This window comes from Oncorhynchus gorbuscha, linkage group LG08 (assembly GCF_021184085.1).
Source record: "Oncorhynchus gorbuscha isolate QuinsamMale2020 ecotype Even-year linkage group LG08, OgorEven_v1.0, whole genome shotgun sequence".
NCBI lineage: Eukaryota > Metazoa > Chordata > Actinopteri > Salmoniformes > Salmonidae > Oncorhynchus > Oncorhynchus gorbuscha.
This window is the reverse complement of record NC_060180.1, coordinates 58,591,410-58,604,070: the sequence shown is the minus strand read 5'-3', so window position 1 is coordinate 58,604,070 and position 12,661 is coordinate 58,591,410. Positions and strand designations below refer to the sequence as shown.

The window sequence follows — 12,661 nt, the reverse complement described above, 5'->3', positions numbered from 1 at the left end:
AATAACGGGTTTTTTGAAATGTTCGCAAATATATAAAAAAAACTGGAAGTATCGCATTTATCTATTTAAGTATTCAGACCTTTTTACACTGTACTTTGTTGAAGCACCTTTCGGCAGCTATTACAGCCTTGAGTCTTCTTGGGTATGATGCTACAAGCTTGGCACATCTGTGTTTGGGGAGTTTCTTGCATTCTTCTCAGCAGATCCTCTCAAGCTCTGTCAGGTTGGACAGGGGAGCGTCGCTGCACAGCTTTTCAGGTCTCCAGAGATATTCGATTGGGTTCAAGTTTGGGCTCTGGCAGGGCCTCAAGTACTTGCAGAGACTTGTCCCAAAGTCACTCCTGCGTTTTCTTTGCTGTGTGCTTAGGGTTGTTGTCTTGTTGGAAGGTGAACCTTCGCCGAGGTCCTGAGTGCTCTGGAGCAGGTTTTCATCAAGGATCTCTTTGTACATTTCTCCATTCATCTTTCCCTCGATCCTGACTAGTCTCCCAGTCCCTGCCACTGAAAAACATTCCTATAGCATGATGCTGCCACCATGCTTCACTGTAGAGATGGTGCCAGGTTTCCTCCAGATGTGACGCTTGGCATTCGGGCAAAAGAGTTCAATTTTGGTTTCATCAGACCAGAGAATCTTGTTTCTAAGGAGATAGACTTTAGGTTCCTTTTGTCAAACTCCAAGCGGGCTGTCATGTGCCTTTTACTGAGGAGTGGCTTCCATCTGGCCACTATACCATAAAGGCCTGATTGGTGGAGTGCTTCAGATATGGTTCTCCTTCTGGAAGGTTCTCCCATCTCCACAGAGGAACTCTGAAGCTTTGTCAGTGACCATCTTCCCTGATTGCTCAGTTTGGCCTGGTTTTTGCTCTGACATGCACTGTCAACCTTGGGACCTTTTTATTTAGATGTGTGTGCCTTTCCAAATCATGTCTAATTCATTGAATTTACCACAAATGAACGGCAATCAAGTTGCAGAAACATTTTGATGATCAATGAAAACAGGATGCACCTGAGCTCAATTTTGAGTCTCATAGAAAATAATCTGAATACTTATGTAAATAAGGTATTTCTGTTTTTTTCTAGATACCTGTTTTTGCTTTGCCATTATGGGGTATTGTGTGTAGATTGCTGAGGACTTTAAAAAAAATGTAATACATTTTACAACAAGGCTGTAATGTAACAATGTAGAAAAAGTCAATGGGTCTGAATAATTTCCAAATGCACTGTATATAGGGAATAGTGTACCATTTTGGGATGGGCCTTGGTCTGTTTCCTATTAAAATACAGCTGCTGAGAGATCAGCATAAAGATATGGGCTTACAGTTTGTTTTCTTTACACAATGTTTGCATTACAGCTTTCTTTACATACATGTATATGGAACATGATAATAAGTCAAGTTTAGAAATGACCCCCCGACCTGCCTTATACATGCACCGACCCACCCACTCAAAAACAGTCCATTGTCCATTCCACTCCTTTCCCCCTTAGAGTATTCTTGCTGTGTGGGTAGGTAAACTTATTTTACTGCACATGCACTTTTCATGTTGACAGTTTGTGTATGACCATTTCAGCACCATCGTCATTGGTCAACTGGCTCAGACAGGCTCAATCCTGGCCATCTGTCTTAATGTGTACAGGCATACTGGGACATGCATACCTTCCCTGCCTCCTTCAGAGGAGGCTGGAGAGCATGGGACTTGGACTGGGCAGCCTATTCATCCGAAGAAGTGTGCGTGTGTGGCAAAGAAACAGGATCGGGGGGTGGCGTTTTTAAGATGGTAGCATTCACAAGAGCCAGTGTGGTAATGGTAGGCCTAATGTAATATGGTGAATTCTACCACTTTGCAAGCCCTGGGTGTGGCAGTGTTCAGCCATGAGACAAGAAGTCTGGAATCTGAATTTATGCATTGAAAGAGCCAGAGGCTTATTGTTATTGTTGGCTCTAATGATGAGGGACACTGTCAATGCAATGCTCTAAATGTGTCAGGTTTGATAGCTCACCTCTGGAGAATTATAATAATCAAATTGTATTTGTCACATGCTTCGCCAACAACCGGTGTTGACTAACAGTGAAATGCTTCATTACAAGCCGTTACAAACAATCCAGAGAAATAATAGGGGAAAAAATAACAAGGAATAAATACACAAGTAACAATAACTTGGCTAAATACACAGGGTACCAGTACCGATTCAGTGCAGTGGTACGAGGTAGTTGATGTAGACATGTACATATAGGTAGGGATGAAGTGACTAGGCAACAGAATCGATAGTAAACAGCAGTGTCAGAGTTAGTGAAAAAAGGGTCAATGCAGATATTCAGGGTCGGTATTGGTTAATTATTTAACTATTTAGCTTGGGGGTAGAAGCTGTTCAGGGTCCTGTCGATTCCAGACTTGGTGCATCTGTACCGCTTGGCGGGCGGTAGCAGAGAGAACAGTCTGACTTGGGTGGTTGGAGGCTTTGACAATTTTTAGTGCCTTCCTGACACCAGCTGGTATGGAGGTCCTGGATCGCAGGGAGCTTGGTCCAGTGATGTACTGGGCCGTACAAACTACCCTCTGTAGCGTCTTGCGGTCTGATGCCAAGCAGTTGCCATACCAAGCAGTGATGCAACCAGTCAAGATGCTGTTAATGCTGTAGAACATTTTTTAGGATCTGAGGGCCCATGCAAAATCTTTTCAGCCTCGGGGGGAAAAGGCGTTGTCATGACCTCTTCACAGCTGTGTTGATGTGTGTGGACCTGTGGTGTGGACAACGAGGAACTTAAAGCTCTCGACCTGGTCCACAACAGCTTTGTTGATGTGGGCATGCTAGGTCCTCCGTTTCTTGTCATCCACGATCAGCTCCTTTTGTCTTTATGATGTTGAAGGAGAAGTTGTTCTGGCACCACACTGCCAGGTCTCTGACCTCCTCCCTGTAGGCTGTCTCATCATTGGTGATCAGGCCTACCACTGTTGTCAACTGCGAACTTAAATGATGGTGTTGGAGTCGTGCGCACGCAGTTGTGGGTGAACAGGGAGTACAGGAGGGGACTAAGCACACACTCCTGACGTAATGCTCCTCAGGTTACACTTTGAGCTGGAGGTGAAAGGAGGAACAAGGCACTCTTCATATAATTGATTAAAATGCCTTTATTAGTATGGCATGTTCAATAGAAACAACGTTTTTAAAAACCGACGCGTTTCGGCTGCATGGCCTTCATCAGGGAGGTGAAATATTGTACATCTCTGAAGCAGACATTGTGCAACAGAGAATGTAAGAAGGCAGTGAGAAGACAGGGACCGTGACAGTCATACCCCAACCTGTTTCCCGCAACATTACTTAGCAATATTGCCTAAAAGAAATTGCCAGGGTACATTACATGTAGGCTTAACTAACTGCAATGCTATCGTGTGACTCGACTATTTTCATGTATGGTATTCATAAATGCATGAACAGGGTCATTCTACGAAAACGGTGGCTTTCCTGTCCCCCGCCTTAACCACCAGGAAAAATGTCAGATATTGTATATTACAATGTTTCTGTTGTAATCCTTAAATCTGTTGGTGCACCCATTCGTCAATCTAAGTAACATAAGAAAATAATCCCCATCAAAATCCATTAGTTTAAGCTAGAGAGCTGTTTTTTGTGTGGGGGCTGCATCTCAATCCACTGCACTCGCCTATTTTGGCCTTCCGTGTCAGCGGTGGCAGGTGGTTGAGCTACAGCGGTGTTTGTCAGACCATGAGACATCTTTTCACAAAAACGTCTGTACCGTCCGAACGGTCTGAAGGTAACCCATACAAACAAATGGAGGTAGTTTTGTGGCCCAAAAAACATGGGGTTAAATGTGTGTGTAAACAAAAAATTTACACTACCGTTCAAAAGTTTGGGGTCTCTTAGAAATGTCCTTGTTTTTGAAAGAAAACCACTTTTTGCATCAAATTGATCAGAAATGCAGTTTAGACGTTGCTAATGTTGTAAATGACTATTGTAGCTGGAAACAGCAGATTTTATTAATGGAATATCTATGTAGGCATACAGAGGCCCATTATCAGCAAACATCACTCCTGTGTTCCAATGGCACGTTGTGTTTGCTAATCAAAGTGTATAATTTTTTAAAGACTAATTGATTATTAGACAACCCTTTTGCAATTGTTAGCACAACTGAAAACTGTTCTGATTAAAGAAGCAATAAAACTGGCCGCCTTTAGACTAGTTGGAGCATCAGCATTTGTGGGTTTGATTACAGGCTTAAAATGGCCAGAAACTAAGAATTTTAGGACAGACACTATGGGCTATAGTAGTAAGAGTCTAATTCAATATTTTGTCATCTTTTTTGGGGATACCTAAAGGGGTCCAAAAATTCTAAATCCAATAGCTTAGTACTAAAACATATAAAAGACAGTTATATTGCAAACATTTTCTATATTGAGATATATACAGTTTAACTCAGAAGTTTACATACACTTAGGTTGGAGTCATTAAAACTCATTTTTCAACCACTCCACAAATTTGTTGTTAACAAACTATAGTTTTGGCAAGTCGGTCAGGACATCTACTTTGTGCATGACGCAAGTAATTTTTCCAACAATTGTTTACAGATAGATTATTTCACTTATAATTCACTGTATCACAATTCCAGTGGGACAGAAGGTTATGTACACTAAGACTGTACCTTTTAAACAGCTTGGAAAATTCCAGAAAATTATGTCATGGCTTTAGAAGCTTCTGATAGGCTAATTGACGTAATTTGAGTCAATTGGAGGTGTACCTGTGGATGTATTTCAAGGCCTACCTTCAAACTCAGTGCCTCTTTGCTTGACATCATGGGAAAATCAGCCAAGACCTCAGAAAACAAATTGTAGACCTCCACAAGTCTGGTTCATCCTTGGGAGCAATTTCAAAACGCCTGAAAGTACCACGTTCATCTGTACAAACAATAGTATGCAAGTATTAACACCATGGGACCACGCAGCCGTCATACCGCTCAGGAAGGAGGGGCGTTCTGTCTCCTAGAGATGAACATACTTTGGTGCAAAAAGTGCAAATCAATCCAAGAACAGCAGCAAAGGACCTTGTGAAGATGCTGGAGGAAATGGGTACTAAATATCTAGATCCACAGTAAAACAGGTCAACACAACCTGAAAGGCCACTCAGCAAGGAAGAAGCCACTGCTCCAAAACCGTCATAAAAAAGTGGACTATAGCGGTTTGCAACTGCACATGGGGACAAAGATGGTACTTTTTGGAGAAATGTCCTCTCGTCAGATGAAACAAAAATAGAACTGTTTGGCCATAATGACCATTGTTATGTTTGGAGGAAAAAGGAGAACAAGCCGAAGAACACCATCCCAACCGTGAAGCACAGGGGTGGCAGCATCATGTTGTGGGGGTGTTTTGCTGCAGGAGGGACTGGTGCACTTCACAAAATAGATGGCATCATGAGTGAGCAAAATTATGTGGATATATTGAATTAACATCTTATTAAGACTTCAGGAAGTTAAAGCTTGGTTGCAAATGTGTCTTTCAAATGGACAATGACCCCAAGCATACTTACAAAGTTGTGGCAAAATGGCTTAAGGACAACAAAGTCAAGATATTGGAGTGGACATCACAAAGCCCTGACCTCAATCCTACAGAACATTTGTGAGCAGAACTGAAAAACCGTGTGCGAGCAAGGAGGCCTACAAACCTGAAAACTTCTGACTTCAAGTGTGTATGTGTATATATATATATATATATATATATATATATATATATATATATATATATATATATATATCAAAGAACACGGTCAATACCATGAAAATCGTTGTCCCTCGGTTCATGAATCGTGGTTTTGTGACATTTTGAGTTAAAAAATATTGAAATGTCATAAAACAAAGTAAAGTATTATAGTTATTTAGTGGATTATGTAACAAAAATATTAACTACATATTATAAATAATTTACAGGGAATTGCTGTCCCTCAATTTCATGTCACTGGTGTTACCCCATTTATATATATTTAAAAAAATGCAACATCCTTGCTAACTTCCTCCTGGGTCAAAGGTTAATTGGAGGTGGAGTTGTTTTGAAAAACATATGGTGAGTCTGCACTCTCTCTTCATATGCTAGCAATTTGGTAATTTCATGCGAAGCTTTAACAAAGATGTAACACAAGTGACAAAGTTTATAGTAAGGGAAAATGACATTTGATTGAAATCATTTATCAAATCACATGAGTAAGTAATTTATTTACAATTTAAGAAGTGCGGTTTGAGCTACTGTGGCCACCATCTTAGATATTCTATATTTTCTTCAGATTTGTCACTCGTGTTAATGTTCCTGCTGGTTTTAATAGAATAGTCTGACGGTTTGTCACTGGTGTTATAATATAAAAATGTGTTTTGTAAATTTATTACTAATAAAAACGAAATGTAACATTATCATGAACCTTTTTCTGTCTGATTTATATGCAAAGTAAATAGTTTATATTCTGGAAAGCCTGAATTGTCATTCAGATATATCTACAGATATAGATACAGGGAGAAGGCAACACAAGCATTTTTATCTATTTAATGTAGTAAAAATACATTAAGATGTAATTTGTATTGATTAACACTGCTAAGTAAAAAATAAAACACATAAAAAAAAGACTGTTCAAAAGGCCACCATTTTCGTAGAATGACAAAATCAATATATGCATATGAATGTGATATCTGAAAGGGCCCAGCCTTAACTCGAACCCCTTTCCAAACCAACCCGTAAACAACAGCGCACTTCAACCCCTGATTTTGCACCACGAAGCCTCTGAAATATTGTATATTGGATCAGTTGGGGGGCAATGGGATGTTAAACCAACATAACGTTATTCTGGATGGAGAGAGGGGGTAAAATCTCGAACAGTTCTTGAAAGTGGGTATTTGGCGCCCTCCACAGGGCTCGATCGTGTTCTCGTGTGTGCCTCAATGTGTGGCAGCAACGTTTGTGTATCGCTCAGCAGCAGTCAGAGCTCGGAATTACAGTAGCAGTACATTTTCATACTACAGGGACAACCAACCATGGCTGGACTTGAATAAGAACGAGAGCAAAGCGATATTCGAATTCGCCCAAACGCTTTCCGCATTTCTATTTCCCACTCAACTCGCTACTCTTTTGCCTTATGCATCGGCGCTCTGCGGAGAAAGGACAGTCAGTGTTGAAAGACTTTACTGGACTCAGTGAGGAGAAGAAGAGAAGAGCAAGACAATTTTAAAGCAGAATGGCGGACCGTGATACTTTACCCCTTCCTTTGGAGGTGCGAGACAGACTTGCTGAGCTGGAACTGGAGTTATCAGAAGGTAAGCAAAATTTTAATGTCCCCTTAATATAGTTATTATATTTAGCAGAAAAACAGACATTCTTTGCTGCAGAGAAAAGGGAAAGCTTTGTGGGAATTCATGGATGGATCTTGCGCGCAATTAGCAGAGAGTACTGCCGCAAATTCATGCTGAATCAAATCACAGTACATTGCGACATATCAGTTTCATTGTACTTTTATATCACACCACAGAGTGCAATGTGTTATCATCAGATTTTGGCTATTAGAAATAGAAAGATTGTGACCTTGAAACAAATCATTACGCCAATTTAACATTGATATTGTCAAATGTATCAACTGATGGCATTTTTAGATTGATTCAAGGTATTATTGGGAACTCATTTTTCGGTTACAAAGTAGCCTAGTCCACTCTAGTGTTGCCTAGACGTCACGTTTATCATGTGAAAGGTTCGTTTCTAAGTGGCTGTTGAAGACCGAAGAACACATTATTTTGCTATCAAGTTGACGATGGACAAAACTATAGCCATAGTCTTGAATTTGACATGTTTTTCCAAATTCGTTAGGGTAGGCCTACAAATATAACCGACACTATTTGTAAACTTCACTTTGTGTCATGTTTCCGGTGCAAGAGCCGTTACCAATTTTTTTTAGTTATAATGGGGAGTCGTGAGCATAAGCAATTGTCATTTTTATTTGCAGAGCTCAGCCATTTATTCTGAATAATTTTTAAACACAAAATGCACATACATTCTCTCTATTGTGGTCCATTAAATGTTCAAAAGCAATGGAAAGGCTCTACACTTATTTAATTTTATATATGGGCATGTTGATATTACCCTCTTATTTAAAGAAAAAAAGAGTTCCATTGTTCAGTGTATTCATATATATGGGGTTTGTCTAATTAAGTCTATAACTGTGAGGACAACTTTGGGGGATGAGATGCACAGACAACCAATAACTTTGAGTTTTTGAGCAATGCAAGTTAAATTTAATTTAATTCACACTATGCTTGTGTGGTGTGAATGGTGGAATAGTTCTCATAACTAGATTTACTCACAAGACTGTTTTGGAAAACCATGAGTCTAGGTAATTATGAGTTATTAAGCATCAAATGTAAACAGCTTCTGGAAATGGGTGCCTTACTGCATTATTTATATGAATAGTTGACTGTCCTTATCCAGCACAACATGAAATGCATAGTTATTCACCTCTCAGACTTTGACCTATATTCACAGCTCAACCTCTTTGACTGGGGCTCCTGAGATCAAACGCCTTGGGTAGATAGTGATAGGCTACAACAGACCATAACTCAGTGCTGATTTAGGAGGGGGGCACTTGACATATATACGACCTAGGTGTGCATGGAATAGGGTCCAATTTCAGACTATATTTTAGGAAATAAGAAATGTGATAGTATTCTGGTCAAAACCGGTATATACACGTACATGCCTCGGCCTTGAGTCCTCCTGCTGTGAACCATGGAGATTTGTGATGTTCTTATGCGGATAGAGAGTATTAACGGAGGTCAATCAGCAAGGCCCGGCACGCCAACAGGTGTCCGGACCGACCTAATCTGATTGTCAGGTGAATGTTAACATCAAACCAGTCCACCAGCTGTCCTCTCAGTGCCCCTTGACTTACACTTCAGCACCAAAAGTATATGGACATCTGCTCGTCAAACATCTCATCCCAAAATCATGGGCATTAATATGGAGTCGGTCTCCTCCTTTCTTCTATAACAGCCTCCACTCATCTGGGAAGGCTTTGCACAAGATGTTGGAACATTGCTGCAGGGACTTGCTTCCATTCAGCCACGAGCGTTAGTGAGGTCGTGCACGGATGTTGGGCGATTAGGCCTGGCTCACAGTTGGCTTTCCAATTTATCCCAAAGCTATTCAATGGGGTTGAGGTCAGGGCTCTGTGCATGCCAGTCAAGTTCTTCCACACCGATCTCGACAAACCATTTCTGTATGGACCTCGCTTTGTGCATGGGGGCATTGTCATGCTGAAACAGGAAAGGACCTTTCCCAAACTGTTGCATCAAAGTTGGAAGCACAGAATATTCTGCAATGTCATTTTTTGCTGTAGTGTTAAGATTTCGTTTCACTGGAACTAAGGAGCCGAACCATGTAAAACAGCCCCAGGCCATTTTTTTCTCCTCAACCAAACTTTACATTTGGCACTATGCTTTGGGGCAGGTAGCGTTCTCCTGGCATCCGCCAAACCCAGATTTATCCGTCAGGACTGCCAAATAGTGAAGCTCCAGAGAGCACGTTTCCAGACTCTAATGGTGGCGAGCTGTACTCCACATCAGTTGACACTTTGCATTGCGCATGGTGATCTTAGGCTTGTGTTCGGCTGCTCTGCCATGGAAACCCATTTTATTAAGCTCCTGATGAACAGTTCTTGTGCTGATGTTGCTTCCAGAGGCAGTTTGGAACTCTGTAGTGAGTGTTGCACCCGAGGACAGATTTTTATCCGCTACACTCTTCAGTACTCGGTGGTCCTGTTCTATGAGCTTATGTGGCCTACCACTTCTCGCCCTATCACCCGGGTAGCTCGAGCAGGGCAGAAATTTGACCAAATGACTTGTTGGAATGGTGGCATTCTATGACTGTGCTCAGTTGAAAGTCACCGAACTCTTCAGTAAGGATATTCTAATGCCAATGTTTGTCTATGGAGATTGCATGCCTGTGTGCTATTTGGCTAAAATTGTGGCAATAACTCATTTGAAAGGGTGTCCACATACTTTTGTGTATATATAATACAGTCAAAAGTTTGGACACACCTACTCATTCAAGGGTTTTTCTTTATTTGTACTATTTTCTACATTGTAGAATAATAGTGAAGACATCATCCCTATGAAATAACACATGGAATCATGTAGTAATCAAAAAAGTGTTCAAATATATTTTGATTTGTTTATGTTTGAGATTCTTCAAAGTAGCCACCCTTTGCGTTGACAGCTTTGCACACTCTTGGTTCTCTCTCAACTAACTTCACCTGGAATACTTTTCTAACATTCTTAAAAGAGTTCCCATATATGCTGAACACATGTTGGCTGTGTTTTCTTCACTCTGCACTTCAACTCATCCCTAACCATCTCAATTGGGTTGAGGTCGGGTGATTGTAGAGACCAGGTCATCGATGCAGCACTCCATCACTATCCTTCTTGGTCAAATAGCCTTTACACAGCCTGGAGGTGTATTGTGTCATTGTCCTGTTGAAATACAAATGATAGTCCCACTAAGCGCAAACCAGATGGGGTGGTGTATCGCTGCAGAATGCTGTGTTAGCCATGCTGGTTAAGTGTGCCTTGAATTCTAAATTAATCAGACCGTGTCACCAGCAAAGCGCCATCACACCACCACCTCCATGCGTTACAGTGGGAACCACATATGCGGAGATCCTCCGTTCACCTACTCTGCGTCTCAGACACGGCAGTTGGAACCAAAAATCTCAAATTTAGACTGATCAGAGCAAAGGACAGATTTCCACTGGTCTAATGTCCATTGCTCGTGTTTCTTGGCCCAAGCAAGTCTTCTTATTGGTGTCCTTTAGTAGTGGTTTCTTTTCATCAATTAGACTATAAATGCCTGATTCACACAGTCTCCTCTGAACAGTTGATGCTTAGATGTGTCTGTTACTTGAACTCTGTGAAGCATTTATTTGGGCTGCAATTTCTGAGGCTGGTAACTCTAATGAACTTATCCTCTGCATTAGAGGTTCTCTGGGTCTTCTTTTCCTGTGGCGGTCCTCATGAGAGCCAGTTTCATCATAGCGCTTGATGGTTTTTGCAACTAACTTGAAGAAACTTTCAAAGTTCTTGACATTTTCTGGATTGACTGACCTTAATGTCTTAAAGTAATGATGGAATGTCATTTCTCTTTGCTTATTTGAGCTGTTCTTGCCATAATACGGACTTGGTATTTTACCAAGTAGGGCTATCTTCTGTATACCACCCCTACCATGTCACAACACAACTGATGGCTCCAACGCTTTAAGAATGAAATTCCACAAATCCACTTTTTACAAGGCACACCTGTTAATTGAAATGCACCTGATAATTGAAGCTTTTGACAGGTACTGTGTGTATCTTAGCCAGGGTTTATTAATTATCTGGATGCATTCTCTGTGGGCCCTGGTAAAAAGTAATGCACTATAATAAAGGGAATGGTGTGGTATTTGGGACACAGCGTCTGACTCTGTCACTCCACTGATTTACATGCTAAGGGTTTATACTGTTTTCTAGTTTTACTGAAGCTGTAGGCATGTAGAAATGGCCTAGACTGTATACATACATAGTGTCATCACTAGTCAAATGTGCTATATCCGAAGCAATCAGATCAGTGAAGAAATCATAGTCATGCATTATCTTCTCCTGATAAGTGAAACGATTGACAGAGGCTGCTGAATGGCATATTATGTTAGAGGCAGTAGGCATGTTAAGCTATAAATACATGGTTTGGTTAATCACTAGTCAAATGTCTGAAGCAATCAGATTGGCAAAAACATTATTTGGTGCAACATGTACTTCCGTGATGTTTGGCTAGCATACCCCTTGACACATGTAGTGAACCCTTTTTATGCAAAAAAAAACAAATCACTGAGCTCGATTATCACTATTGCCCAACAGTGTCATGACCTCTGCCTCAGAGATCAGTGTTATGCGGTGTCCTGTTCTAAACACGTTGTTTCATTAATTCATTGCTGTTCACACAGCTGTACCCTATTGACATAGCTATGGCATAAATGTTGAACTGTCAATAGACTCAATTGATTAACTTGCCTCACTTGGTTCCATCAAATGGAAGTGGTTCAACACCCGGGCCTAACACATGCATAAATATGATACATCATAGTACAAATGTAGGATCTTTCATTTGATCGCTCTGTTGTATGTGCAGACAGTGATGTTACATTTCCCCGACTAGCCGATTCTTCAATAAGGAAGAGATGTAGAAACCATTTCGACTCAAGGATAAGTTTCTCCTGTTGCTTACTCACCTTTTGGAGTTTCATACTTCAGCCTCATCTTGGTCACGTCTGGGTCTGATATGATGCCTGTTTCTGTCAGACATTTGTCGTTTTAAAGCCATACAGCTCAAATAATTATCTTCCTCAATAAATACTTATCCTCACTGTACTAGCTAGCTACTGTTAATAGCAGTTCTGTCTGCTCTGTTTTGAAGCTACAGGCCTATAATTAAAATATCATATAATGTGGCCTGACCTTGATTGTTTGTATGCAAGACATGCAGCAGACTACAATATGTCCAATGCACTTTATTTGGAATGCATGAATTCAGAGAAAATTACCCTGAATAATAAATGATACAGTAGCCAAGGAAAATATGCTAGGTGTGGTTATACAGTGCA

At 40.7% G+C, this 12,661-nt stretch overlaps 1 protein-coding gene across 10 annotated transcripts in view; it reads left to right on the top strand.

Annotated features, from left to right (window-relative positions):
- The first annotated feature begins 6,923 nt into the window (after positions 1 to 6,923).
- LOC124041906 (disco-interacting protein 2 homolog C-like) overlaps positions 6,924 to 12,661 on the top strand; it is a 260,125-nt gene continuing 254,387 nt past the window's right edge. For 9 of the 10 annotated variants that reach the window (XM_046360053.1, XM_046360051.1, XM_046360056.1 and 6 more), the window contains exon 1: positions 6,924 to 7,301. In XM_046360053.1, coding sequence (XP_046216009.1) covers positions 7,223 to 7,301 — 79 coding nt within the window. In that variant the 5' untranslated portion in view covers positions 6,924 to 7,222. The remainder of the gene's footprint in view (positions 7,302 to 12,661) is intronic. The other variant, XM_046360058.1, reaches the window with a different exon arrangement.